Here is a 26,868-nt window from a genome sequence, read left to right as displayed (position 1 = left end):
CCATTCCTGGGTTGGTGGGCATTTAGGCTGTTTCCACATTTTGGCAATTGTAAATTGAGCTGCAATAAACAGTCTAGTGCAAGTGTCCTCATGATAAAAGGATTTTTTTCCTTCTGGGTAGATGCCCAGTAATGGGATTGCAGGATCAAATGGGAGGTCTAGCTTGAGTTCTTTGAGGGTTCTCAATACTTCCTTCCAAAAAGGTTGTTTGCAGTCCCACTAGCAGTGTAAAGGTGTTCCTTTTTCTCCACATTCACGCCAGCATCTACAGTTTTGAGATTTTGTGATGTGGGCCATTCTCACTGGGGTTAGATGGTATCTCAGGGTGGCTTTGATTTGCATTTCTCTAATAATTAGGGACAGTGAGCATTTTTTCATATCTTTGCTAGCCATTTGTCTGTGTTCTTTAGAGAAGGTTCTATTCATGTCTCTTGCCTACTGATATATGGGATTATTGGCTTTTTTTCATGTGGATTAATTTGAGTTCTTTATAGATCCTAGTTATCAAGCTTTTGTCTGATTCAGAATATCCAAATATCCTTTCCCATTGTGTAGGTGGTCTGTTTGCTTTGGTTGTTGTCTCCTTAGCTGTACAGTAGTTTTTAAATTTAATTAAGTCCCATTTGTTTATTTTTTTTGTTGTTGCAATTGCCGTGGCAGTCTTCTTCATGAAGTCTTTCCCCAGGCCCATATCTTTCCTCTGTTTTCTTTGAGGATTTTTATTGTTCATGACTTAAATTTAACTCCCTTATCTATCTTGAATCAATTTTTGTGAGTGGAGAAAGGTGTGGGTTCAGTTTCAGTCTTTTACATGGGCTATCCAGTTCTCCCAGCACCATTTATTGAATAGGGATTCTTTCCCCCAGTGTATGTTCTTTTTTTTCTTTATTAAGTCATATATAGACAGATCATGAATACATTTATGCCTTTGTGGGATTCAGTGTGTTGATTATTTGTACAAATTGGAATGTTCCCAGTGTTTGTTCTTGTTTGGTTTATCGAAGATTAGGTGGTTATAAGGTGTTAGTTTCATTTCTTGGTTTTCTATTCGATTCCAAATGTCTATGTCTCTATTTTTGTGCCAATACCATGCTGTCTTGACCACTATGGGCTTGTACTACAGCCTAAAATCTGGTATGCTGATGCCTCTGGCTTTGTTTTTATTACTAAGAACTGCCTTAACTGTACAGGTTTTTTTTCTGGTTCCATACAAAATGCAGAATCATTTTTTCCAAGTCTTGAAAGTACGATGCTGGTATTTTAATAGGGATGGCATTGAAGCTGTAGATTGCTTTGGGAAGTATGGATATTGTAACAATGTTGATTCTTCCCAGCCATGAGCATGGTATGTTCTTCCATTTGTTAATATCCTCTGCTATTCCCTTTCTTAGGGTTTCATAATTTTCTTTATAGAGGCTCTTCATCTCTTGTGTTGGGTATATTCCTAGGATTTTAGGTTTTCTGACCCTTTGCTGAAGGGAATTGTATCCTTAATTAGCCTCTCATCTTGGCTGTTGTTGGCGTATACAAAGGCTACTTACTTGTGGACTTTGACTTTATATCCTGAGACATTACCATATTTTTTGATGACTTCCAGGAGTCTCATGGTTGACTTATGGTTAGGGGCTCTCTACGTATAAGGTCATATCGTCAGCAAAGAGTTTGACCTCCTCTGCTCCCAAAAAAGAGATGTAAATTAAGAATTTTAACTCTCAGTCAAGCACTATAGCACTGTAGTTAATAATTAGAGCAAATTTCTTTTCTGAAAAGTAGATTAACCTGATAGGGAATGAAATTTAACATATATTAACATATTTTAGTACATAAAGTTCATAGAAAAACCATCTGCATAGTAAATATTTTGTAGTTGTTAGCTCTTAATTAATACTATAGTTATTGTTACAGTAGGTGTGTAGGTGGGCTCTTCCTGCCCATAGGTCCCACCTACAATGCATAGCTCATGGTATTATACTAGTACAATGTTTCGTACATTTTCTCTCTTTGCTATTACTGTAGAGAGCTTGTATCACCTTTTTAGCATGTTGTAGATTATTATTGTCCTTGAAAGTGACAAAGTTGCAATTCACATTTTTAATGCAAACTAACTTCCATCCTGACTTGTCAGAATTAATGAGACTTTATTGAGCCAGACAAATTCCCTAATTTAGAATAATTCAAATTTGATTTCTAAGTTAAAAAAATGAAAGATGTTTTAGAAAGATTAAAGAGTTTTGGAGAAGAAGAAATTCCATAGGAGGCATCCTGTTTCTGGTTAATTGAGTTAATATTTCCAATATGAGATTATTTCCTTTTTATAAGATATTAAACCATTAAATTTTCATATAGATCTCTGTGAATTTTTTACTATTGTCCTTTAAAGTTTCATTCTTTCAAAAACTTGAAATACCATGAAATTGATTGTTTTGTCTGATCTTTTTTGTAGGCCATTGAAAAGTATTGCCGAGTCACTGGTGGATTTTCTGGGATCAAGGATGTATATTCCTCTGTTCCTACACATGATGATGTACAGCAGAGCTTCTTTCTTGCTGAAACATTAAAGTAAGTAGATAACTTTTAAAAATTATTTAATTGTAGCCTAGTTTTTCTGTGTGATCGTTAGATGATGAACTATAACTATATGATTATGTTACATATAACATAAATATACTTGTATACTTCATTACAAATATCTCTATTTTTAAAAAGATATTTGTAATGGAAATTTTTAGTTGCTTCTCAAGAAAAATGTCTTAGACTACAAGGTAGATAGTTTATCAGTTTAGTATTTGGTACTTTTAAAATCACCTGGAAAGCTTCTTATCTGGGCCCATGTTCATAGAGCTTCAGTAGATCTGGGATGGAGCCTAAGAATTTGCATTTCTAACAAGTTCCCAGGTGATACTAACACCTCAGCTCCTTGTTCTAGCTATTGAAATTTGTTAAGAGTAATCATGGAGTTTTGATGATACTAAATTATATATATATGTGTGTGTGTATAATGTATAAATTATATCTATGCCCATCCCAGTGAGGTTTCCTATAAAGATAAACATAAAGGAAATGATGAAAAAGAAAAAAGAGAACTTTATTATTTGGAATTATACTTGGAACCCCTGTAAAAACCTGGAAGAAGGTGGAGACTAGAAACCTGTTCACTTCCCTAAAGACCTACAAAGTAATAGTTTTTTGTACTGTCTCTTAAATTTCTTAATTACTGTTTCTTGTGTATCTGCACCTGAATGCCTCATAAACACTTCATTTGTTTAATAAACGTTTATAACCAGGCACTATACAAGTCAGCAGACCAAAGGGACAAAAATTCTACCCTCCTGGATTTTACATTCTAGCATACTTATAGTTTACATTGGTACATTACAATGGAAATACACATATCTCAAACTAAGTTTCTTATCCTAAATCTCCATCTTATTCCAGGTTTTCTTGTATTATCCCCAGTACTGTTATTTTCCCATCTTTTCATCTTTATATATCAGTCATTTGTGTCGTCTTCTTCTAGTGTATCATTGAGTCTTCTTGCTACTTTCTTTTATATTGCTTTTTCACATTGCTCCCTTCTTTCCATATCTGCAGTTGACACTAATCCCGACCCTAACAACAGCTGAGATGGTACCCAGTTTCCTACCTCTAGGCATTCCTTGTTCTGATTTGTCCTGTATGATTAGGCTTGAGACTGTGAGATAATTGAAAGAGGGCTGGACTAGAAAATAAATCAACAGGAACTTTAGTTATGCATGTGCTGTGATCTAGCTGAGTGAACATGTCAAAATAAAATTTTGTAGCTTTCAGTTTAATTTGTAGAATTTGACCCAGATTACACAGGACCTCTTCTTCTTCTTCTTCTTCTTCTTCTTTTTTTTTTTTTTTCATTTCAAGACTTAAGAAAAATTGGAAGATAGGACAAGGGAATATTTGAATGCTCTTCACCAAGTTTTGCCACATTCTCTTCTTTTTGTGTTTCCATGAAAAACACACACGTGTCTAGTTTTACATATTTAAAAAAATTTTTTTTGTTCTTTTTTTTTTTTTTTTTGAGACAGAGTTTCACTCCCTGTTGCCCTCAGTAGAGTGCCATGGTGTCACAGCTCACAGCAACCTCCAACTCTTGGGCTTAAGTGAGTCTCTTGCATTAGCCTCCCAAGTAGCTGGGACTACAGGTGCCTGCCACAACAACCAGCTGTTTTTTTGTTGTAGTTGTCGTTGTTTAGCAGGCCCAGGATGTAGTTTTGTTGTAGTTCTCATTATTTTTTTCTTGTGTATTTTATCCTTTAACCAAACTAATCTATATTCAAATATATATAAATATGTTCCTTTGAGCCCAGCAGCCCCAGTGCATGTAGTGGCGCCATAACCACTGAGCATGGGCACCTAGCCTTAAAAATAATATTTTTTTCTGATGGACAGTTTAAGAGTTAATCATCAGCATTATGGTATTTCTGCAATTGCTTTTAAGAAAAGACAGTGGTCTTACATAAGTTAAACTCACTTATCCCATTTAGAAACCTTAATATTTATGTAATATGTAATACTAGTGTCTAATATACAGTCACATTTCTTCAGTACTTCCAATAATGTACAAGTACTTTTTCTATTCCAGTCCAGGATCCAGTACAAGATCATTTGTTGCATTTGGTTGTCATGTCTCTTTAATTTCTTTCAATCTTGAACAAATTTTCCCTATTTTTTTGTCTTTCATAAAATTGACATATTTGAAGTGTTCAGGCTAGATGCTTTGAAAAATTTTCTGATTGTTTTCTCATAATCAGGTTTAGATTAAACATTTTTGGTATGAATGGCATATCCTTATCATTGCGTCCTATAAAGAGGCACATTATAGTAGTTTAGTCTATTACAGGTGGTTTTAAGTTTAATCTTTGGTGTTAGATTTGATTTGTATGTTTATTGTCCAGCAAATAATCTTTTTCCTTTTTGTAATTAATAAGTTATCTGTGAAGTTATAACTTTGAGATTATGTGAATATCCTTTTTCTTTTTCTTGTGTATTTTATCCTTTAACCAAACTATTCTATATTCAAATATATATAAATATGTTCCTTTGCATTGAATTATGTATTTTATATTTCACTGCTTTTGGCAGGAGTGCTTACCCTTTCTATCAATTAATGCTGCTCTTACATTTCTAAATTCAGTTTAAATATCAACTGGCTTTCATAATTCTCAAATGCCTCATTACTATACACTTGGAGCACTTTAGCCCCTGGCATAGGGCTGGAAATAGATGACATGCTGCCTGGTTCCTTTCCATTGTCTATATGGAATATCACCAGTTCATCTTGGTACTTTCCCGTGCCAGATTCGAGAGAACCTTTCTCAAGACAGCGGGACACTAGGTATCCAGGCATTTACAGATGTGTGTGTGTGTGTATAAAACATTTGCTACAATGCTTTGTTTCAGAAAAATGTAAACATTTAGATCAATAAAAGTGAAAAAGATCAAACAAGAAGAAACATACACATACAACAATATCTAGGCTAAGAAAATTAATCACTGATAAGCAGTATATTCAGTGTGGAGCTTCTTGGCAGCTAAAGCAAAATGAATAATTCTGTACAATGTCATTGTCATCTTTGATAGTCAAGGGAGCATATTACTCTGACAAATGAGACAAAATTTTTCATACTGCTGAATTGTAAGATGACTTAAATTACACAATTCATTATAAAAAATATTGAACTAGCCATCAGCATTTTAGTGGCTTACTTTTAAACATTAATAAACACTATAGACTTAGAAATGTTTATCAAATGATACATAAGATTTGTGCATATTTCTGTGTGAATGATATGCATGTACTTGTTAAACCTTATTTTAAAAATAAAATATGAATATAACAAGATAATTTAAGAAACTATCCCAGAACTGAAGGACATGAGTTTCCAGCTTGAAAGAAACCATCAAGATGGCAGCACAGCAAATGAAAACATACCCATATCAAGGTACAACACCAGGGAACTTCTGAACTCCTGGGATAAGGGAAAGGTCTGACAGCTTCCAAAGAGACGAAGAATAAAAGTCTTACAGATCTGGCTTTAGAGTGGCTGCAGACCTCTCAAGTACAGTCATGAAAGCTGGAAGCGGTAGAGCAGTTAATTCAAAACTGAGGATTTGTGAGAGAAAATTAATTCAACTTAGAATTCTAACTTTCTAGCGTTGCAAGATCTTGGAAATCAACTTCTATATCTTTCTCAGTAAGTTTTTGGAAGATATGCTCCATCAAAACTGGATATAAACCAAAAAGAAAGACATGAAATTGAGAACAAGTGAAAGGAAGATTGAGAGGATCTTCCATCAACACTGAATAGGACAAAGGCTCAGGAGAGATTTCTGGAAGGTGAAATTTATAGAATGTTTATCTAAGGAAATCAGACAGTTGGTAAAGATTCTAGGTGCATTATTAGTGATAAATACAGCCCCCCTGCTTTTCAGTGGAGCGGAGGAATTATGCAAGAGAGGAAAGTGATGAATAGTTTGTAGTTAACATATAAAATTACTTAAAGACATAATGTTTGGGGTCTTGGTTGTTTTGTAAGAATGGGCAAATGATAACATTCTGCCACGTTTCTCTAATTGCAAGAAAGAGAAATACATTCTTTCATAATGGCTTTGTTTCCTCCACGAATTGTCTGTTCATTGATTTTAGTGAAATTGCAGTTGATCCAAAGTCCCTTAGGTTAAAAGAATTCCAAGGAACACAGCAGATAGAACACCAAGACTCCTAGGAGCAGTTCTCTAGTGGCAGCCCTTAAATTGTTTAATGAATTATCTCCATTGGATTTTCTGTAGTTCTGTCACTTTGTGTCATTTGCTGTTATAAATCAATTCCTCTTAACAAAGATTTTGAAGAAGGGATGTATTACTTTATATCTGTACCTCAGTGTCTACAGACATTCATTTAGATATTTTCACTGAATTAGACTTTCAGTATCAGCTCAATTCTACTACATATTTATTTGAGGATCTGATAAATTTGGGAAAGTGTACATGTTGAGGATGCATTTCAACCAATTTTTCTGAGTTCATATGTATCAGGCATTAGATAGCCAAGAGAAATCACAGTCAGTTAGAAACAGTCTTCTTAATAAATTCGTTATTAAAGGAAAGAGAAATAGCTTAAAATTAAGATGGAGTTTTCCACAACCGTGTGCTTTCACTGCTATCAGAGTCTCTATGGCAGTAATTAGGTCTGTGTGCCTGTTCTTTTAAACTATGACTTTTTAGGGTCCTTAATTCTACCCTTTTTGCTTTGAGTTCTTGAATCTGAGTTCTTTATCTACTAAGTAATTGGTGGTCAGAGTATAAAGATGTTGAATGTAATATATGAAACAGTGTATCCAGCAAATGTTTATTACCTACCTGGTACAGGCCAGCTGTTTTTCATGTGCTAGGGATATACCAGTGAATGTAACAGAGACCAGTCCTAACATACTGGAACTTAAATCCTAAAAATCTCATTTCTCTCCCCATAGCTTATCATTGTTGTGTGTTCTGAGTGCCTGTTTCTCTCCCCTTGCCCTTTGTAGCAAATAATTCTTTGCTATAAAGAATTCTTTGCTATAAAGAATTATTTTTCTTTATAGCACTGTTACCACCTTGACCTTGTGGTTTTTGTGTCTTTTTCAAGTAGAACGTATGCTCCATAATTTTTTTTATGCAGCAAATTTTATTTAGCGTAATCAGTCCCAACATTCAGCACAAAAAGTTTACAGAGGATAGAAAGTGCATCAATAAAAGCCAGTCTTTACTAAAAGAAAACAGAAAATACATGACTGATTCAAAATATTTTACATTTGAATGCTAAACTGCAGTAACCTATCCTGGCACCTACTAATGAGAGAAAGAAAGAGAAGAAAAGAAAATGTTTCAAGACGAGCTGAATGTCCAACTGGTATCAGAGAAGTCGGTAGAGGTCACTGAGACCAGCAGTCTTCATGCTGAGTAGGAACTCTTTTTCCTTTTAACTACTCTGTCCTCCCCAGCAACCCAGCTTATCAGGCACTCAGTAAATATATATTGAGCTGGTTAAATAAATCTTTAGTCTTCATTATGTAAAAAAAAAAAAAAAAAGTTGGCTACTTCAGTGTCTACTGATTGCTCTTAAATGGTAGTTTTAAATTTTACTATTTTGAGCAACGGTGGCAGCGTGTTCAGGACGGGTGAGAGTTCCAGCTTTTCTACTGTTCTGGGAGGCATTGGGTGCAGAGGGCGCAATGTCAGAGAAAAAAAACCGCCGGTAGACTTGGGTCTCTTAGAGGAGCACGAGGAGTTGGAGGAGTTCCCTGCTGAAGACTGGGCTGTTTAGATGACGATGAAGATGCACATGCGGGGAGGATAACGGGGAAGATGACGGTGTGGAGGATGACTTCTCCCATCAGTGACGAGCCAAACTGGAGAAACTCGGTTATAAGATGGAGACTGCATAGCATCCGCAAGTGTTGAAGTAACCTAAACTTGAACTGTTCACTAAATTCTTGGACAGAGAACCAAGGCTAAAACTTAAAAATATATGTTTCTTTCATTATTTGATTTATTTTTGTTTTTATAACCAGAAGTAAATGTTTTGATCTAAAATTTATTACTTTATCATTTTAATTATTCTATATGAAATTTCAAAGTGCTCCTTTATTCGTTTCTGCCTGCTTTACTTTTCCCTGTGGCACCTGTCTTCTCACACAGCATGTGATTTCTTTAAGTAGTCACCAATCGTAACATGAGTCTGTGAAGAGTTTATAATATTTTGGTTATTATTGTATCTGCAGCATCTACAGTGGAGCCAAACATGCATGTTTTAATATTAAATGTTAGACAAAGGATGGAATCATTTTATGCTAAGAAAGAACTTATGAAGATGAAAGTGGGGAGAAGTATAGACCTACTTTATTTCCTGGTTGGGGGCTCAGGGATTGATCTCAAAATTCAGTTAGTACTAGGAATTGGCTCATAATGAGCCAGGGAGTTGTTAAGCATGAAGAAAGGGCTCAACACAGAGTATAAAAATGGGAAGCCAGAGGCACAGATCTGTTTTCAGTAGAGTCCAAAGTTAGATGCTGACATGAAGGAGAAAAGCAGAAATGGTACTTACTAACTTGTACTTCTTGTTAGAAGTTACACAAAATTGGTGACCTCGAGAAGTGGGTCTCAAACTTGATCCATACATCAGAATCACCTAGAAGACTTCTTAAAACAGAATACTGGACTCCATCACCAGAGTCTGGACTCTAAGAATTTGCGTTTCTAACAAGTCTTCAGGTGATGCTGATGTTGCTGGTCGGGAGAATCACCGTTTTGAGAACCACTGACATCTGTGATCCAGCACAGAAGCAGTTAAGGGATCAAGTAGTTAACTGTACTTACAAGGAAACTAGCTCACCATGAAGTCTGGTAGACGGATCATTGCTTAACTGCGATATTTATATAGTCCTATGGTCACTACATTTTTAAGCCCCCTTAGGACCTGTCCCAGTGCAATACAAATAGTGCAGTGAATTTTCACTTGTACTGTATAATATAATCACTTTTTCAGTTTCAAAACAGTATGTTGAAATATCCTTGCCAATTTTTTTGTTGCAGTAGAGGGAGCTATAACCCAAATTTTGTGTATCAGTAACACACACTAAGGTTATTTCCCATTTCCATCTTTGTCTATTTGTCTTTTTTGGGCTTTAACTTTTAAAATCATCTTTATCGAAGTATTTTAAGTGTACATTTCGTTGCATTTTGGGAAATGTGTAAGCCTGGGTAACTGCCACCCTTGGCAATGTCTAGAACATTTCCATTCCAGTTTATAGTCAGTTCTACCCCATCCCCAAACTCCTACCTACTTTGTGTCACTATAGAACTCTAAAAATGCCTGTTCTAGAATTTCAGTTAATTTGCATTGTATAGTGTTAGACAAGGGGAAAAGGAGAGTTGCTGTTGAAAGGGTGTACAATTTCAGTTTTACAAGATGAATAAGGTGAATGTACTTAGGACTGATGAACTGTACACTTGAAAATGGTTAAGCTGGGTACGGTAGCATATGCCTGTAGTCCCAGCTACTTGAAAGGCTGAGGCTGGAAGATTATTTGAGTTCAGGAGTTTGATGCCAGCCTGGGCAATATAGTAAGACTTCTCTTTAAAAAAGGATGAGGATGGTAAATTATGTGTTTTTTACCACAATAAATTTTATTTTGTGTCTGACACATTCCCAGCATATTTTTTAGGTTAATTTATGTTGCATTTATCAGTTGTCCCTTCTCTTTTATTGATGAGCAGTTGTTTGGGTATACCTATTTTGTTCATTCACTTTTTTTTGATGGTTCATTAATCATGTGTTTTTTGAAGTGACCAGAAAAATAAAAGGAATTGTTTATTTACCATCTGATTACACTTAAGTATCATGCTCTTGAATTTTTTCTTTCTAGTATTTTTTAAAAAATTTTTCCCTTAAAAGTAATTTTATCTGGTTTGCTATCATATTTTTAATATGGTGCTTTTTTTCCAGATTAAAATGAGGGCACAGATGATCAGGTTACATTGTTTGCATTTGTTAGGTAGGGTCCAAGTTGTAGTTGTGCCCTTACCCAGGAGTGTGCCATATATCCCTAAACCATGCTACTTAGGTAAAAGCATACCAATCCCCTCCCTTCTCCTTTTCTCCACCCCATTTGAGTTTGTGTTTTTCTCTTATGTGATTGCTTGAGCTCAGAAGTTCAAGACCAGCCTGAGCAAGAGTGAGACCCCGTCTCTACAAAACAATAGCCTAGTGTTGTGGTCGGCACCTATAGTCCCAGCTATTAGGCAGGCTGAGGCAAGAGGATCCCTGGAGCCCAGGAGTTTGAGGTTGCTGTGAGCTATGATACCATGGCACTGTACAAAGGGCAACAAAGTGAGATTCTGTCTCAAAAATAGAAAAAGAACTGTGGAGAATCCTCTAAGAGAGCTAAAAGTAGACCTTTCATTTAATCCCACAATTCTATTGCTAGATCTCTATCCAGAAGAAAAAAAATCATTTTACCATAAGAATATTTGCACTCTAATACTTATAGCAGCTCAGTTCATAATCACAAAGATGCAGAAACCACCCAAGTGCCCATCAGTCCACGAATGGATTAATAAACTGTGGTATATGTATACCATTCAGCCATAAAAAGATGGAAACTTCACATCTTTAGTATTTAACTAGATGGGGTTTAAGAATAGTTCCTTAGTAAAATATCTCAAGAATGGAAAAACAAACATCCACTAAAAACAAACATCTACTAATTCAAAACTAGTAGACGAACAACTGTACATGCACGTGAGAGGAAAAACACAAATGCAAGAAGGCGGTAAGGGCCTCCGTAAGCTCCCACCTAGGGGGTACATAGTAGGGGTATATGGCACAACTCTGACTTTTCCTAACAGATGCAAACAAGTGAGCTAATTGTGTGCATCCCTACATTAATCTGAAATTAAAATAAATGATAAAAGGTATGAAACATATGAAGGCTGTCCAGAAAGTATTTATCCATGTAATATGAAAAATAGTATTAATAGTGGCTGGATACTTTGCACATACCCCTTGTATATACTACCCGTGAGGAGCTTGAAGTCTAGTTAAGAAATCTAGGCATGGACAAATTTAATAGAAATAAAAGTATGTACAGTATACATTTGGCCTCCTTGTATCCCTGGGTTCTACATTCGTGGATTCAGCCAACCATAGATTAAAAATATTCCAAAAAAATTAACTTTGTACTGAACATGTACATACCTTTTTCTTGTCATTATTCGCTAAATAATATAGTATAAAAACCATTTACATAGCATTTACATTATATTAGGTATTTTGAGTAATCTAGAGATGAATAAAGTATATTGGAAGATGTGCATTGGTTATATGCAAATACTGTGCCATTTTATAACAGGGACTCGAGCATACAAGGCTTTTGGTATCTATGAGAGGTCCTGGAAGCAATCCTCCGTGGGTGCTGAGGGACTTGGTGCTAAATAGAATGTAAATGTTTTAGGAATGCAGAGAAGGAAACTTCGGTGAGGGCCAGAGCAGTCATGAAGAAGACTGAAATAATGCTAACTGTTAGATAAGATGTTAATAGGTCAGGTAAAACAGAAAGTCATTTTGTGAAAAGAGGGGTCCAGCTTCAGAAAATTACTTAAAAAAAAAAGTAAGAAAATAACACCGACTCAAGGGTATTCACTTGGAGAAGTAGTAGAAAATAGAATCCCAGGATAAAAATCAGGGTGGCAACTAAGGATGATCCTTAAGGACATCAAGCTAAGAGAAATATTTTTCTTTTTTCTTTTCTTTTCTTTCTTTTTTTTTTTTTATTAAATCAAAGCTGTGTACATTAATACAGTCATGGGGTACAATGTGCTGTTTTTATATACAATTTGAAAATTTTTCATCAAACTGGTTAACATAGCCTTCATGCCATTTTCTGTGACTGTGTTAAGACATTTATATTCTACATTTAGAAAGATTCACATGTACCCTTTTAAGATGAACCATAGGTGTGGTCCCACCAATCACCCTCCCTCCTCTCCTCTCCGCCCTCTCCCCTTTCCCCATATTCTTGGACTATAATTGGAGTTGGAAAATATTCTTCTTAGCAAAGTATCTCAAGAATGGAAGAAAAAGTATCCAATGTACTCAGCCCTACTATGAAACTATAAGCTAAGCTTATAGTAAGCTTTTCACAGGAAAGCTCTAAGCTAAGAGAAATAAACCAATCACAGAAAAAAGAAGACTGTATGATTCCACTTACATGAGAGATCTAAAAAGGTCGTATCTGTAGAAAGAGAAAGTAGAATGGTGGCTACTAGGGACTTGGAGCTGTGAGAAAGAACCTAGGGAAACCTACCTGAGATGAGGGAGAGAATCATCCAAGAGAATTAAAGGAGGTTTTTGGCATTCACACAGGGCCAGGAGCAGTGCCTGTTGCTAGAAGCCGGACTCAAAAAATGCATAGTTCAGGGGCTCTGGGAGGAGTACTCAGAAGGTTCTTATTTGGGAATAATCGTTTGGTTTTGGATCTACATAAAAGAAATGAAAATAAAACTCAAAAGGATCAAACTGTTTCTCATTACCCAACTATATATCCAAACAAAATTTAAGATTTATAGGAATATAAAAATACTCAGTACCCAGCAAGGTAAAATTCACAATGTCTGACATCTAGTTAAAAATTGCTGTATATGCAAAGAGAATACAAAATATAACCAGTAAAGAGAAGGATCAGTGGAAATCAACTTAGAACTAATACAGATAATTATAATTAGCATACAATGATATTAAAATGGCTTTGATAAATATGTTCTATATAGTGAAAAAGTTAAAGGAGACATGGGAGATATAAAAACCTAATGGAACTGAATAGAAAGTCCATGGGGGCGGGGAACAGCTGATGTCTGTCAAAGGAAATGCAGCGAGAAAGGCAGGCTTAGAACTAAGGTTCTGAAACAGTTGGGTTTCTCTATTCATATACAAAAATCAACTCAAAATGGATCGTAGACTAGATGTAAAACTTAAAAAATACAACTTTTAGAAGAAAACATGAGAAAAAAATCTTTGTTATCTTAGGCTAGGCAAAGATTTCTTAGCTATGGGCGGCGCCTGTGGCTCAAAGGAGTAGGATGCCAGCCCCATATGCTGGAGGTGGTGGGTTCAAATCCAGCCCCGGCCAACACTGCAAAAAAAACCCAGAAAGATTTCTTAGCTATGGGTGGCGCCTGTGGCTTAAAGGAGTAGGGCGCCATCCCCATATGCCAGAGGTGGTGGGTTCAAATCCAACTCCGGCCAACACTGCAAAAAAACCCCAAAAGATTTCTTAGCTATGACACCAAAAGCATAATCCATAAATTAGTCAATTGATCTCAAAATTGAAAACATTTGTTCTTTGAAAAACATTGTTAAGAGAATGAGAAAAGCCACAGACTAGGATCAAATCTTTGCAAAGCATTTATTTGATAAAGGATTTGTATCTAGAATATTTGAAGAATTCTCAAAAGTCAACAATAGCATGCAGTCCAAATAAAAACCAGGTAAAAGATCTGAACAGACAGTTCACCAAAGATAATATAAGGATGACAAATAAGCCATGAAAAGATACTTAACATCAGTAATGTAAATTAAAACTACACACCTATCAGAATTTCAAAGTAGACCCACACCTGAAGAGATGGGGCCTTTTCCTTTTTGATGTTAAACTTTTCATGTGGCTGTGTAAGGCATAGAATTTATTATAAACAATCCTCCAAGAAAATCATGGAGATTCTAATTACTGGGTATTATGTGTGTGTGACTATGTCCCTTCCAAAATCCAAGTGTTGCCACTGTGATTATTACCAAAAGGGACTTTTTTTTTTAATTATTAAATTATAGTTGTGTACATCAATGCAATCATGGGTTACAATGTCCTGGTTTCATATACAATTTGAAATATTTTCATCAAACCGGTTAACATAGCCTTCTTAGTTACTGTGCTAAGACATTTATATTCTACGTTTAATAAATTTCATATGTACCCTTGTAAGATGCACCATAGGTGTGGTCCCACGGATTACCCTCTCTCCAGCCATCCTCTTCCCTCCCCTCCCTTTGCTCTCCCCTTTCCCCATATCCTTGGGCTATAATTGGGTTATAGCTTTTATATGAAAGCAATAAATTAGTTTCATAATAGGGCTGAGTACATTGGATACTTTTTCTTCCATTCTTGAACTATTTTGCTAAGAAGAGTATGTTCCAGCTCCATCCATATAAACATGAAAGAGGTAAAGTCTCCATCTTTCTTTAAGGCTGCATAATATTCCATGGTGTACAGATACCACAATTTATTAATCCATTCATGGGTAGATGGGCACTTGGGCTTCTTCCATGACTTAGCAATTATGAATTGGGCTGCAGTAGACAATCAGATATCTTTGTTATAATGTGATTTTTGGTCTTCTGGATATATACCTAGTAGAGGAATTACAGGATCGAATGGCAGGTCTATTTTTAGATTCCTAAGTGTTCTCCAAACATCTTTCCAAAAGGAACGTATTAGTTTGCATTCCCACTGGCAGTGTAGAAGTGTTCCCTTTTCTCCACATCCATCCCAACGTCTTTGGTTGCCAAAAGGACCTTAAAGAGGTGATTAGCTCATGAGGGTTTCTCATGGAAGAAATGTGATTTGGCACCCGGATTAAAGGGTTTGAGGGAGTTCATCCTGCTTGCCCTTCCATCTTCCACCCTATGAGGACACAGGGCTCCTTCCCTCTGGACAAAGCAACCTTCATCAGACAACCTAAATTGCCCATTCTTGGGTGTTTTTTATAGCAACACAAAACAGACTAAGATATTGGGGGATAAAAATAAAATCTCCTGCTAGTCTAGAAAACTCTGTCCACATATGTAGCAGAGAAAACAAGGGGTTTTTTTGTTTTGTTTTGTTTTGTTTTGTTTTTGAGAAAGAATTTCACTTTGTCACCCTTGGTAGAGTGCTATGGTATCACAGCTCAGTGCAACCTCCAACTACTGGGCTTAGGCAATTCTCTTGCCTCAGCCTCCTGAGTAGCTGGGACTACAGGCAAGAAAACAGTTTTATTATTGAATGAATATTAAACTAGATAACAATTCACGTTACAGGCAGTCCACTCATAGAGATTGCAAAGACAGAGCTCACCTTTCTGTACATCCAGGCAGATATAATCCATTACATACATATTCTGAAGATAAATGATAGCATGTTCTTTTATAAGAGTATTTGACAGCACCAGTTGTTACATATAGTTCATTCTGAATTCACATGGTAAGTGGGGTGGCCATTTATCCAAAGGGGAAAAAGAAAACTTTGTGTGTGTCTGGCGAGGAAGTAGTTACAACTTAGAGAAAGAAGCTAACATCCCGTAGTGACCGGGAGATAGGGGTGCTATCTTCTGGATATTTATATTTCAAAAGCATGGCTTCTGGGCTTTCAAATATAACTGGGTTGTAAAGCTCACTAAAGTCTTATTTAGGTTTTAAAAAAAGTTATATACATATCAATGAGGCAATTACAAGTTTTCTCAAATCAATATATAAGAAAAGGGAGAAAAGGAAAGGTCTCTCCCTTTAGCTACCTAGAAAAAAAATTAATATTTTTTAATTTAACTTTAGGAAACCTAGGACTGAATTGACCAACCTTTTTTACTATCTACCTATGGGCTGTTAGAGGCAAAGTCATCCTAGCTTATTTAACCTGTGAAGGCAAAGGAAAATAAATTCTCCCCATCTCCCTTAGATCTGAAGACAAAGCCTAAACCAGTGGTTCTCAACCTTCCTAGAGCCGCAGCCCTTTAATAAGGTTCCTGTGGGTCTTAACCCACAAGTTGAGAACCCCTGGCCTAAACCATTGTAGCATACCAGAAATGCCTGCTTCCTCCAGTTTATTGTAAAATTATGTACATGTTCCATTTGATCCATTATATGCCCACATTTGTTTTCATATTTTTTTTCTTATGCCTTACTCCCCAAAAACAAAGATTTGAGGAAGATGTCGGGGAGGGTAGAGAAGAACACATGTTTTAGAGAAGTTATAATTATATGTTTTATTGTATCATCTTTTAGAATATAACTTCCACTGAGTATCTTCAGTTTAATTTGATGGGGTTTTGTTGTTGTTGTTGTTGTTGTTGTTGTTGTTTTTCTTTTTTGTAGAGACAGAGCCTCACTTTATTGCCCTTCAGTAGAGTGCCATGGCATCACAGCTCACAGCAACCTCCAATTCCCAGGCTTAGGCGATTCTCCTGCCTCAGCCTCCCGAGTAGCTGGGACCACAGGCGCCCACCCTAATGCCTGGCTATTTTTTGTTGCAGTTTGGCTGGGGCCAGGTTTGAACCTACCACCCTCGGTATATGGGGCTGGCGCCCTACCCACTGAGCCACAAGCGCCACCCAATTTGATGGGTTTTTTTAATCAGTCCATTCCAAAAGACAGTATTTAGGCATTAGAACTATAAATGAAGTGGAAGATTTAAGTAAATTATTTTTCAAACCATGTAAGTTTTCCTTATGAGTTACATATAGTCCTAATGCAAGCCTTTCTTAGAGTTGTAGCCTCTATACCATGCTGAACATTGCTGTTGCATTGGTAGTTGTAAAAAAGAATTAAAAAGTCCTCAGGGTTATTCAAGGACTAAGAGCAACTTGGTAGGTAATTCTTATAATCTTAGAATTTCTAATTAGAGTCTTGAGATTTGTTGACTTCTTTCTGTAAAACTTTCCTGTTTTTGGCGACAACCAAAACTTACGTTGAGATAACTTCTGGTACTACCACCTCTGAATGTCTTGATCTTTAGATAAGAGAAAGATAAAATGTGCATGTGAACAGCATTTAAAAATAGCTGTAAAGAGTAAGCAAGAACTAGAAGCATCAGGTAAACTAGGAGGTACTCAGAAGCACCTTCTTAGATACCTACAGGCTCTTGTCAATGTCATTGGTCATCTGTTGTCTAACTTTGAACTGCTATTGCAAAAAATATCCTTGCTAGAGGAAGAAAATCTAGTACTTTGATAGGTGATTTAGAACCAGTGGTTCTCAACCTTCCTAATGCCACGACCCTCTAATACATTTCCCGTGGGTCACGACCCACAGATTGAGAACCACTGTGTAGACTTTTCTCAACTTGAACAGCAAAGGTCATGCTACTGAATTTATTTTAATACAAGTCAAATATTTTAAATTTAAATCAATGATAGTGTACCATATCATAGAATGTATAATTCAAGGTTAAAAAGAGTTGTTCAGCTATTTTACTTTAGTTTCAAACATTGATTTTTGTCATAAATTTTGATATTCATATAATGAAGCACATATATTTAGATACAAAGTCTAGTGTAAGTCCCTGTTTTCTAGGGATTATTTGATTCTCCAAGAAGTGATCGGTCTTGTTCCAAACCCCCAGAAACAAGCAGCAATGTTTAATGGCCAGGAGTATTCTGGAATTAGCAGTCCCAATCTTTTGGGCACCTGGGACCAGTTTCTTTCTCTTTTACTTTCTTTTTTTTTGAGAGTTTCAGTTTGTCACCCTGTATAAAGTGCTGTGGCATCATAGCTCACAGCAACGTCAAACTCAGGCTCAAGCAATTCTCTTGCCTCAGTCTCCCAAGTAGCTGGGACTACAGGCACCCACAAGGCCCGGCTATTTTCAGAAACAAGGTCTTACTCTAGCTCAGGCTGGTCTCTAACCTGTGAGCTCAGGCAAGCCACCCGCCTTGGCCTCCCAGAGTGCTAGGATTATAGGCGTGAGCCACCGAACTTGACCCTTTGGGACCAGTTTCATGGAAGACAAATATTCTGTGAATGGGAAGGATGGTTTTAATATTACACTGCAAGCAATTGATTTATTATGGTCTGTGCAGTCACAGCTCTCTCTTAATGATAATCTGTATTTGCAGCCACTTCCCAGCACTAGTATCACCACCTCATCTCCACCGCAGATCATTAGGTATTAGATTCTCGTAAGGAGTGTGCAGCCTAGACCCCTCACCTGTGCAGTTTACAGTAGGAGTCACGCTGCTGTCAGAATCTAAATGCTGCGCATCTGACAGGAGGCAGAGCTCAGGACGTGATACCTGAGATGGGAAGCGGCTGTAAATACAGATGAGGCTTTGCTTGCTGCCTGCTGCTCAACCTCCTGCCGTGAGGCCAGGTTTTTAACAGGCCACAGACTGGTACAGTATGATCCAGCCTCGGGCTTGGGGACTGCAGTTGTAGAGGGCCAGAATAGAAGTTGTGTTAGTTTCCTAAGGCTGCCATAGCAAATTACCAACAACTTGATGGCTTAAAATGACAGACATTTATTCTCTCAGGATTCTGGAGAGCAGAATTCAAAATCAGGTACCTCTAAAGACAGTTCTAAGGCTTGTAGCAGCACAACCTCAATCTTTACCACCGTCTTCACATGGCTGCCTTCCCTGTGTGCCTCTAGGTCCAAATCTCTCTCTCCTTTCTCTTATAAAGACATCAGTTGTTAGATTTAGGGTCCACCTTAAGTTCAGGACAATTTTATCTTGTGATCCTTTAAATAAATAAAATTGCAAAAGTCCTATTTCCAAATAAGGTCACGTTCTGAAATTCCAGGTGGACACAAATATGGTATGAGGGTGCTGTTTAACCCACTACAGTATTTAAGATTCTTTTATTTAAGAGATGATTTAAAATAATAACAGTATCACTTTCTGTATCTAAAACTTACACATTTACTATTGTGCTGATTTTCATAACATTGTTTATAAGGAAAGGAATCATATTTTAGGAAACTCTGCTATTTTTTTCTAATTCTTCACTCACTTCTCCCACAAGTAGTAAGATTGGGATATAGCTGACACCCTCTAGCCCACATTTAACCAGGAGGCAAGGAATGGTATGGAGTTGTTCAGAACATAGCTGTCTTGGACATGCGTGCACCCAGGACACCAAGGCTGATGCTCTGGTCCCCATGCCATAAGCAGACATCCTCAAACTACAGCCTGCGGGCCAGATGCAGCCTGCCTAGGACATTTATCCGGCCCAGAGGGTGGTTTTGCTGCCGCTGCCTGTCCTGCTTAGCAGCCAACTCGTCCCAGGGCCCATACTCTGGCCCTCCAGTGGTCTGAGGGACAGTGAACTGGCCCCCTATTTAAAAAGTTAGAGGATCCCTGAAGTAGAGTCTCTTGCTGGGTCCACTCAACTTTGTGTTTCCATTTAATAGTTCCAGCTTCTCTGCCTGCAAGCTGATGAGTAAATTAGAGTTAGGCATCTCAAGGTCTGGGGTTGAAGAGTGAAGTAGGAGGCCCTGTTACTCTCCATTCTAGCTTTGTGAGTCATAAAGTTGATATGTCATTTCCATTTACCTCAGTGCTATATGTTTTTACTTTGTCTTCCAGTGCTATGACAGTAATTCAAATAGATATTACTATGCCTATGTTTTTGTTTGTTTGTTTCTTTCTTTATTTTTACTGTGCCTAGTTTAAAAATAAATTCTTTACTGAGGCCATGTAAAGCACAGCTAGTTATTACAATGATCAGGAGTTAGAATCCAGATTGTCTGGCTATACATTGTTGGGTTTTTATGTTCACTTTGATGACCCACTAATAGAATTGAGAGCGGAAGTTTTCCAACATTATAGGTGAGAATCATTGTGTATATTGACTGTCAGCATTTTTTAATTTCCAAGTGACTACTGTGGCTGACAGTGTTCATGGAGAGTCAGGATCCTTGCCTTCATATAAACAGCTGATTACGTGTTAACAGTGATTAATAAATTATGAAACTTCTGTAAATATATAGTTTCCAAAACCTTAACAGCTCACCACAACTGCTCCAATAACTGAAAAACACAGCTACCAATGTATTAAGAGGTGTAGTGTAAAAGTCTTTACTTTATTCAAATGATATACTTTGCTGATTTCCTAAATTGTTTAATAAATATGGATTAACTCCTAGTTCTTCTATAAGCTCTGTAAGTTGTCCAAACATGTGATTGATATTATATATGATTTTTAAAAGAATTTCTTTAAATAATTATGAAATGGTTGGTTTTATGCCATTTTATAGCTTTGTTGTTTTGTGTGCTTTAGAACAAAATATGTGAAATTATTTTAGAAAACTATTTTATTGCCTGTAGTCCTAGCACTCTGGGAGGCCAAGGTGGGTGAATTGCTTGAGCTCATGAGTTCGACACCAGCCTGAGCTAGAGCGAGACCCCATCTCTAAAAGCAGCCGGGCATTGTGGCGGGCACCTATAGTCCCAGCTATTCAGGAGGCTGAGGCAAGAGGATCACTCAAGCCCAAGAGTTTGAGGTTGCTGTGAGCTATGACACTATAGCACTCTATGGAGGGCAACAAAGTGAGACTCTGTCTCCAAAAAAAAAAAAAAAACAACTATTTTATCAGGTCTAGTTGTTCATCTTACTGGGTATTCTTATGCATTATTCTGGAACATACTGCTGTTGTGTTTTAGATCATTTGGGTGACTAGAGTTCATTTCTGTGATGTTTTTCATCAAAGGTGCTCAAAGTAGGTTATGAATTTTTTCTGCCATTATTAACTGAGCTCACTTGATTTCTTTGTTTATTTCTAACTGAAGCTCATTTTCTCCCCTTTTTATTTTCAGATATTTGTATCTGCTGTTCTCTGGTGATGACCTTTTACCTTTAGACCACTGGGTGTTTAATACAGAGGCTCACCCTCTGCCCGTGTTACATTTAGCCAACACCACACTTTCAGGTAATCCTGCTGTTCGATGAAAGTAGCTCCAGAAGGCCGATTCTCACCTGTGTTTTGTTTACATGGACCACTACAGAAATTAGTCTGGAGAGGTGGCTTTTGAAAACCTGGACCTCTAATTCAAAATGACGGGGTGAAACTCTTCCCTGAAAGACTTTTCAACTTGTAGATATATCAGCTTTGAAATTATTCCATTTTATACCTGACCAAAACGTGTTCTGGTATGTGCTTTGATTCTCTGTGAGGTGGTCATATGAGAAGTGATTCTGATTACAACTAGATTGTTTTTAGAGTCCTGGAGGCTAGACTTCTTAAGAGCAACCAAGAATACAAAGGACGTTGAGAAGTTAAGGATGGCCTTGGAACCAGTTCTATATTTGTTTCCTCCTACGGTGGAGCAGCTTTCAAATCAAATATTTACACATTGTTTATCCCTTTTTTGTCTTCATTGTAATGATGGAATGAACTAGGATGAATAAGAATGAAAGAATAATATAATTGCATCAGTGATGAGAAGACTTGAAAAAAGAACAGAAGTATCTGCCCCTGTCTGAATTTCAAGTTCCCCATTGGATAACCAGACTGGCAATCATTTCAAATCCCAGTCTGTTTTATTGAAATCTCGTGATTAAATTTAATTTTCTCTGGAGGTGTGATCTCACAAAGAATACTCTTCATCTTTGTCTCCCTATAAAACTATTTGTCATAACCACTGCTTCCCAGCCTGGGTTGGGATTTTGTGCATGTAGTACAGTCTCGTGTTGCTAGCATGACAAGAAGTGGGGAAAATGCCACAGTTTATTGCCTTGAAACCTGTTCTAAAAGAAAGCCTTGGTTTTGTTGGTAGATTATTTTTCTGAACCAAATCTACTAAGTAAATTTCATCCTCTTAAATGTCGTAATAAAGTTAGTACAGTCATTCAACTTACAACTTTATTTATGTGGTGTGGCAAATTGACTACTGTTACGCAGCTCTGAATTTGCCTTGATAAGCTAAATTAGTTTTATAACTTACTTAATGAAGAATAAAATAGTGAAACTTTCTTAAATATTGTACCTGGAAGGGGATAGGGGATTCTTTATTATGTCATCAGATGAATGAGCTACTCACAAGTGTTTTATGTTTTTTATTTTCTCTAAGGATATTTATAGAAATCCAAAGAATTAATGAGGATAGCTTCAAAATAATTTTTAGTGATCAAAGTGTGGTATAATTATATCATACTACAATTGGGTTATATTTATGGTACTTTACCATTAATAGGTTTTTCTTCTTAAAGAAATACTATTTCTTTATATTTTGGCAGGAAGAAGTTAAATTTTATCGAGAACTATAAGATTAATACCTCATGCTTATAAATTTTCTGTCCCTTGAATTTAATGTGACAGTGTAAGACACTTTTTTCTATTTTCATTTAATACAGACAACTTCATTGATGTTAATAAAAGTTAGAAACAGTTTAATTAGTCTTTCATTTATTCTGAATTTGAAAATTTCATGAAACAAAGTTTATACAAGAAGCCCACCTTGGAATTCTCAAGACTTGTTTCCTTGTTTGATAGCTGTTCTTTTTAACCCACAATTAGCTTGTACATTTAAGTTGGGAAAAGATTTAACAAGTTAGTTAGTTAAACATTTCCTAAAATTGATCATCCTATACCACAAAGGATCAGTCCTTACAGTTCAGCCAATGATCTACAAGTGAAAGAGTTAAATTTTAGCACATATTTTGAAATACTAAATGTCTTTTGCTATTAGAGCATATAAAATTGTAAATGATAAATGAGAATGCTAGATGACTATCACTTTAGAGAAGGAAAAGTATTTGGTTCTCAAAAAAAAAGTTACCCTCCCTCCTAAAAATAGCACAAGCCCACTTATGAATCACCAAAAAAAGCAAAAAACTTGAGTTGGCAAAGACCCACAGCAGCTGTATAGATGGCAATGAACTCTCTCATTTCATTTACGAGAATGCCAAGTAAAGGGACCAGGGTTCCCCGGGAACTTCTCAAGGGATGAGGGGAGAACAACCTGTCCCCAAGTGCTCAGTCAGTATTACTCAGCCGACCAGAGCTCCACAGCAGGGAAAGTAGACAAGCAAAGTCAATTATGGTCCAGGCAAAGAATTTGAAAGGGACAAAGGAAGAGTCTTTTCCTGTGACCCCACCTTCTTTGTGGTGGTAAAACTAGAGCTTATAACAATGATTGTGTTTTCTTTTCTGAATACCAAAGGCAGTTGAAGTCAGCTACAAGTGACTCGCCAGTATTGTTTTATTTTTATTATAGATTTTTAAATTATTTCCTCCAAGATCAGTCTACTTCTGCTTAGTTTTCAAGAGTATTCTTTCCTTTCCAGCTCTTTGCATTTTGTAGACCTTATTTCTCAGGTTAAACACTCATTGCATTTATAAGATCCTCCACAAAGAACCCAGAAAAGTTCCTTTCCAGGTGCCGCCTCAAAGAGCTGATACTGCACCTTGTGGGTTTGGCACAAATTTGCAGAAAAGATACATCAGTTGGTATATTAAAAAAAAAAATGAGAATGTTGAATACTCCTTTGCCTTCTACATTTATTTCTTGTCAATTTAGAATCACACTTTTCGTTCAAATCAGATCTTTTTTCATTTAACTAGTATAAAGTTGTTAAAACTAAGAGAATGGGGTCCTAACCAAAAAGAAATCTCAGTGTAGAAAAATAAGTCCCTAGTGAAAAAGATCTTACTTTCTGGTAGGTTGCATATTTTATGTCTCTCTAACACCAACTTATTCCTGCCTTCGAGCAGATGTTCATATGTATAAGTAAAATATGGGTATTGAAGGAATACATTTTTTATGTGTGGAATATTGACGCTGATTCTGTATGATGTCATCTAGGGCAACCCAGGGCTTTGCTTAGTGGATTTTAACCAAGCAGTTTGAAATTTTGGTGATCATGGTCTCATCTCCACTTTCTATTGCCAAAGTCTCTGTCAAGCCTCCAGATTTGCTGTTGAAAGATTGTGCTTGCTATCCTCATAATAATGCAGTTTCTCCTTAAGCCGGATTTCTTGAGTGAGTGTCTGAATAAATGAGAGCATGAATAAACAAACACTGGTGAAGTACCTAATACAGGCCAAGCATTGTGCCTGGCACTTTTAAGCATTAGAACATTTTATGTGAGTCCAATGGCATTTTCTGTATGAGAATAGTTCAAATCATTTTAAATGTTGTCCAGTATGAATCATGTTACGAAATTCTTAATTTTGTATTTCATATAAATTAAAGAGGAAAAGGTTTATAATATATTTTAAACAATGTGTTACTATATACTACTACTAAAGTCTCTTGGAAAATATTAAAGAAATACTTGATTTCTGATGCAACTTTGACTAAAATATTTACTTTAGAAATAAAAAGTTCTTATTTTACTATATCACTTTAATTACATAATTAAAAATCAATGTTTTATAGAAGTGCTGATTATTTTATATTCAAAAGGTTTTGTCATGTAATTCATGGTTAAAACTTGTAGTTGTAAATTGTCTTAGCTCTGGTGTGGGTCCTACTGATGGTCCCATGCTGTTAAATATAAAGAAAAACATACTAAAATATTTCCAAGTTTCAAATAACAGTTCCTAGTAATAATATTTTTAGTTCTTATTTTCTTTTAGGTTTCTTACACTCATATTGGCCAGCTCTTATCCACTCTTTATATAGATATATACATAAATACAATTATACGAAGTTTTTTTATACTCTTTGTTAATTAACACACACAGTTGATAACTGGTTTTGGCTTTACAAATTATAAGCAGAATATTTGAGTAGTCACATATGATGTGGAGATATTTCTATCCACTTATTTTGGTTTGAGAACATTGGTGAAGATGATTTTCTGTTCAGCTCATTCAGATCATTATGGAGATGCTCCTTTTGATCTATAACCAATCAGCCAGCTTTTCTGCAAAAGGAAAGATGATAAATATTTCAGACCATGCAAGCTATATAGTCTCTCTTATTACTCCGTTCTGCTGTTGGAGCATGAAAGCAGGTATTGATAATATGTAAATGAATAGCTGTAGCTGTGGTCCAGTAGAATTTTATGCATAAAAGTAGATGGAGGGCTGAATTTCTTCCATGGATCATAGTTGCTGATCTCGTGTAAAATCCTCTAACCTTTGATCTGTATCTTTTTTGTTTTTTGATTTAAGTAATTCATTTTTGAAACAAAAAGATGTGCATATGTATGATTGTATGTGTTTGTATAACCTGAAGCTGTATGGTTTGTTGTCTTGAAAGAACAAAGATACACTTCCTGGAGTCTGTTCAGGTTTCAGGATGATACGATGACTATCATGAGAGAGGCAGAAAGTGTGTGTGGGGAGGTGGGTATGCTGTCTATCAGCCGTTAGCCTTGCCTTGTCATTTGATGCCCTAATTCCAGATTCCCCACGTAAAAGGGAGGTCTGTGTGTTGTCGGATGTTCTCTCCACATGCTCACTGACCCTTGGCCAGGATGCTGGATTGTGGAGCTCCAGAAATATGTCCACTTTGGTACTTTTAGAGCTCTACCACAAAATTATGATAAAATTTCTGATGCTTGTGCTATAGAAGCCAGTCCTCTGAAAAATTCTAAGCAAAAAAAAAAAAAAAAGTTTATGTTTATGTGCCTCATTTGCCATATGGCAGCCACCGTTTCTTTTTTATACTGTAGAAGGGCACTGCCTGTTACCTCTAGAACACCCTAAGACTGAGGAGTGCGGAGAAAAGAGGAGCTCCCTTTGTCTTTTCTTGCTTGACTTTCCTCAGTTCCTTTAAAAGTCAGTAGCATTTTTTCAGAATATCAGTATGTATTTTTCAATAGCAGCATACCTCAGCTTTATACCTTCATTCCTTAACACCTAATCCATTTCAAACTTGGTTTGAGCCCAGCAGTTACAAAGCTCAGAAAATTGCCCATGGAATTACATAACACCATGTTGCTAGCAGATAATGTTGCAATGACAGATAATAGATTTTTCACTAAGACGTGTATCAAGTATTTCACTATTTTTGGAATTTCTAGAGGAGGGGACTCCTACATTCAGAATGATAGAGGAAACGGAGATGGTCTCTCTTCCACATTATAATACATACGTGGTCTTTCTAGGTCCAACACACTGTAAGTTTGCTTCAGCTCAATGTGAATATTAAGTGTGGGCATATACCATATACATACATGTTAATAAGCAGAAGATTTTGAGTATAATTGTAAATGTCTTATAGCTGTTTACTACAGAATTCTACTGCAAGTTGCATACCAGAAAACCTCATGGAGAAAATAAGCTCAGCTCTTTGGTGGAAAAAAATTATTTTTTTAGAAAATTTAGAATTTTTTGCTGAATTATTAAGTACAGTATCCCCATTTTAATTACTGGATTTGGAAGTTGAAATGCCGTTCTTCAATCTCACTGATCTCAAATTCACTGATAAAAAAATTTCCCTAAATGAGTAAGTGGAGTAAATAAAGTGTAACCTCCTCAATTGGCACCTACCACTACTGGCTGCTCCCCAACGGATCTCTAGTCATGTCCTCCATTATGTGATTTTTATGAGTTAAAGGTAATATTGTATATTAAAGATCAAATAAAAATGTTCTTTAAG

The 26,868-nt window shown here is 36.3% G+C and overlaps 1 protein-coding gene and 1 pseudogene across 1 annotated transcript in view; both read left to right on the top strand.

The window, feature by feature from the left end:
* Nucleotides 1-21,594, top strand: part of MAN1A2 (mannosidase alpha class 1A member 2) — a 184,331-nt gene extending 162,737 nt beyond the window's left edge. The window contains exons 12-13 of the mRNA XM_003793819.2: nt 2,444-2,559; nt 21,133-21,594. Coding sequence (XP_003793867.1) covers nt 2,444-2,559; nt 21,133-21,265 — 249 coding nt within the window. The 3' untranslated portion in view covers nt 21,266-21,594. The remainder of the gene's footprint in view (nt 1-2,443; nt 2,560-21,132) is intronic.
* LOC111726611 lies at nt 8,125-8,518 on the top strand (annotated as a pseudogene).
* Nucleotides 21,595-26,868: the final 5,274 nt, after the last annotated feature.

Source organism: Otolemur garnettii, unplaced genomic scaffold (assembly GCF_000181295.1).
Source record: "Otolemur garnettii isolate 467f Iridium unplaced genomic scaffold, OtoGar3 scaffold00073, whole genome shotgun sequence".
Lineage (NCBI taxonomy): Eukaryota > Metazoa > Chordata > Mammalia > Primates > Galagidae > Otolemur > Otolemur garnettii.
The sequence above is the reverse complement of the archived record's forward strand: the minus strand, read 5'-3'. Positions and strand labels throughout refer to the sequence as shown.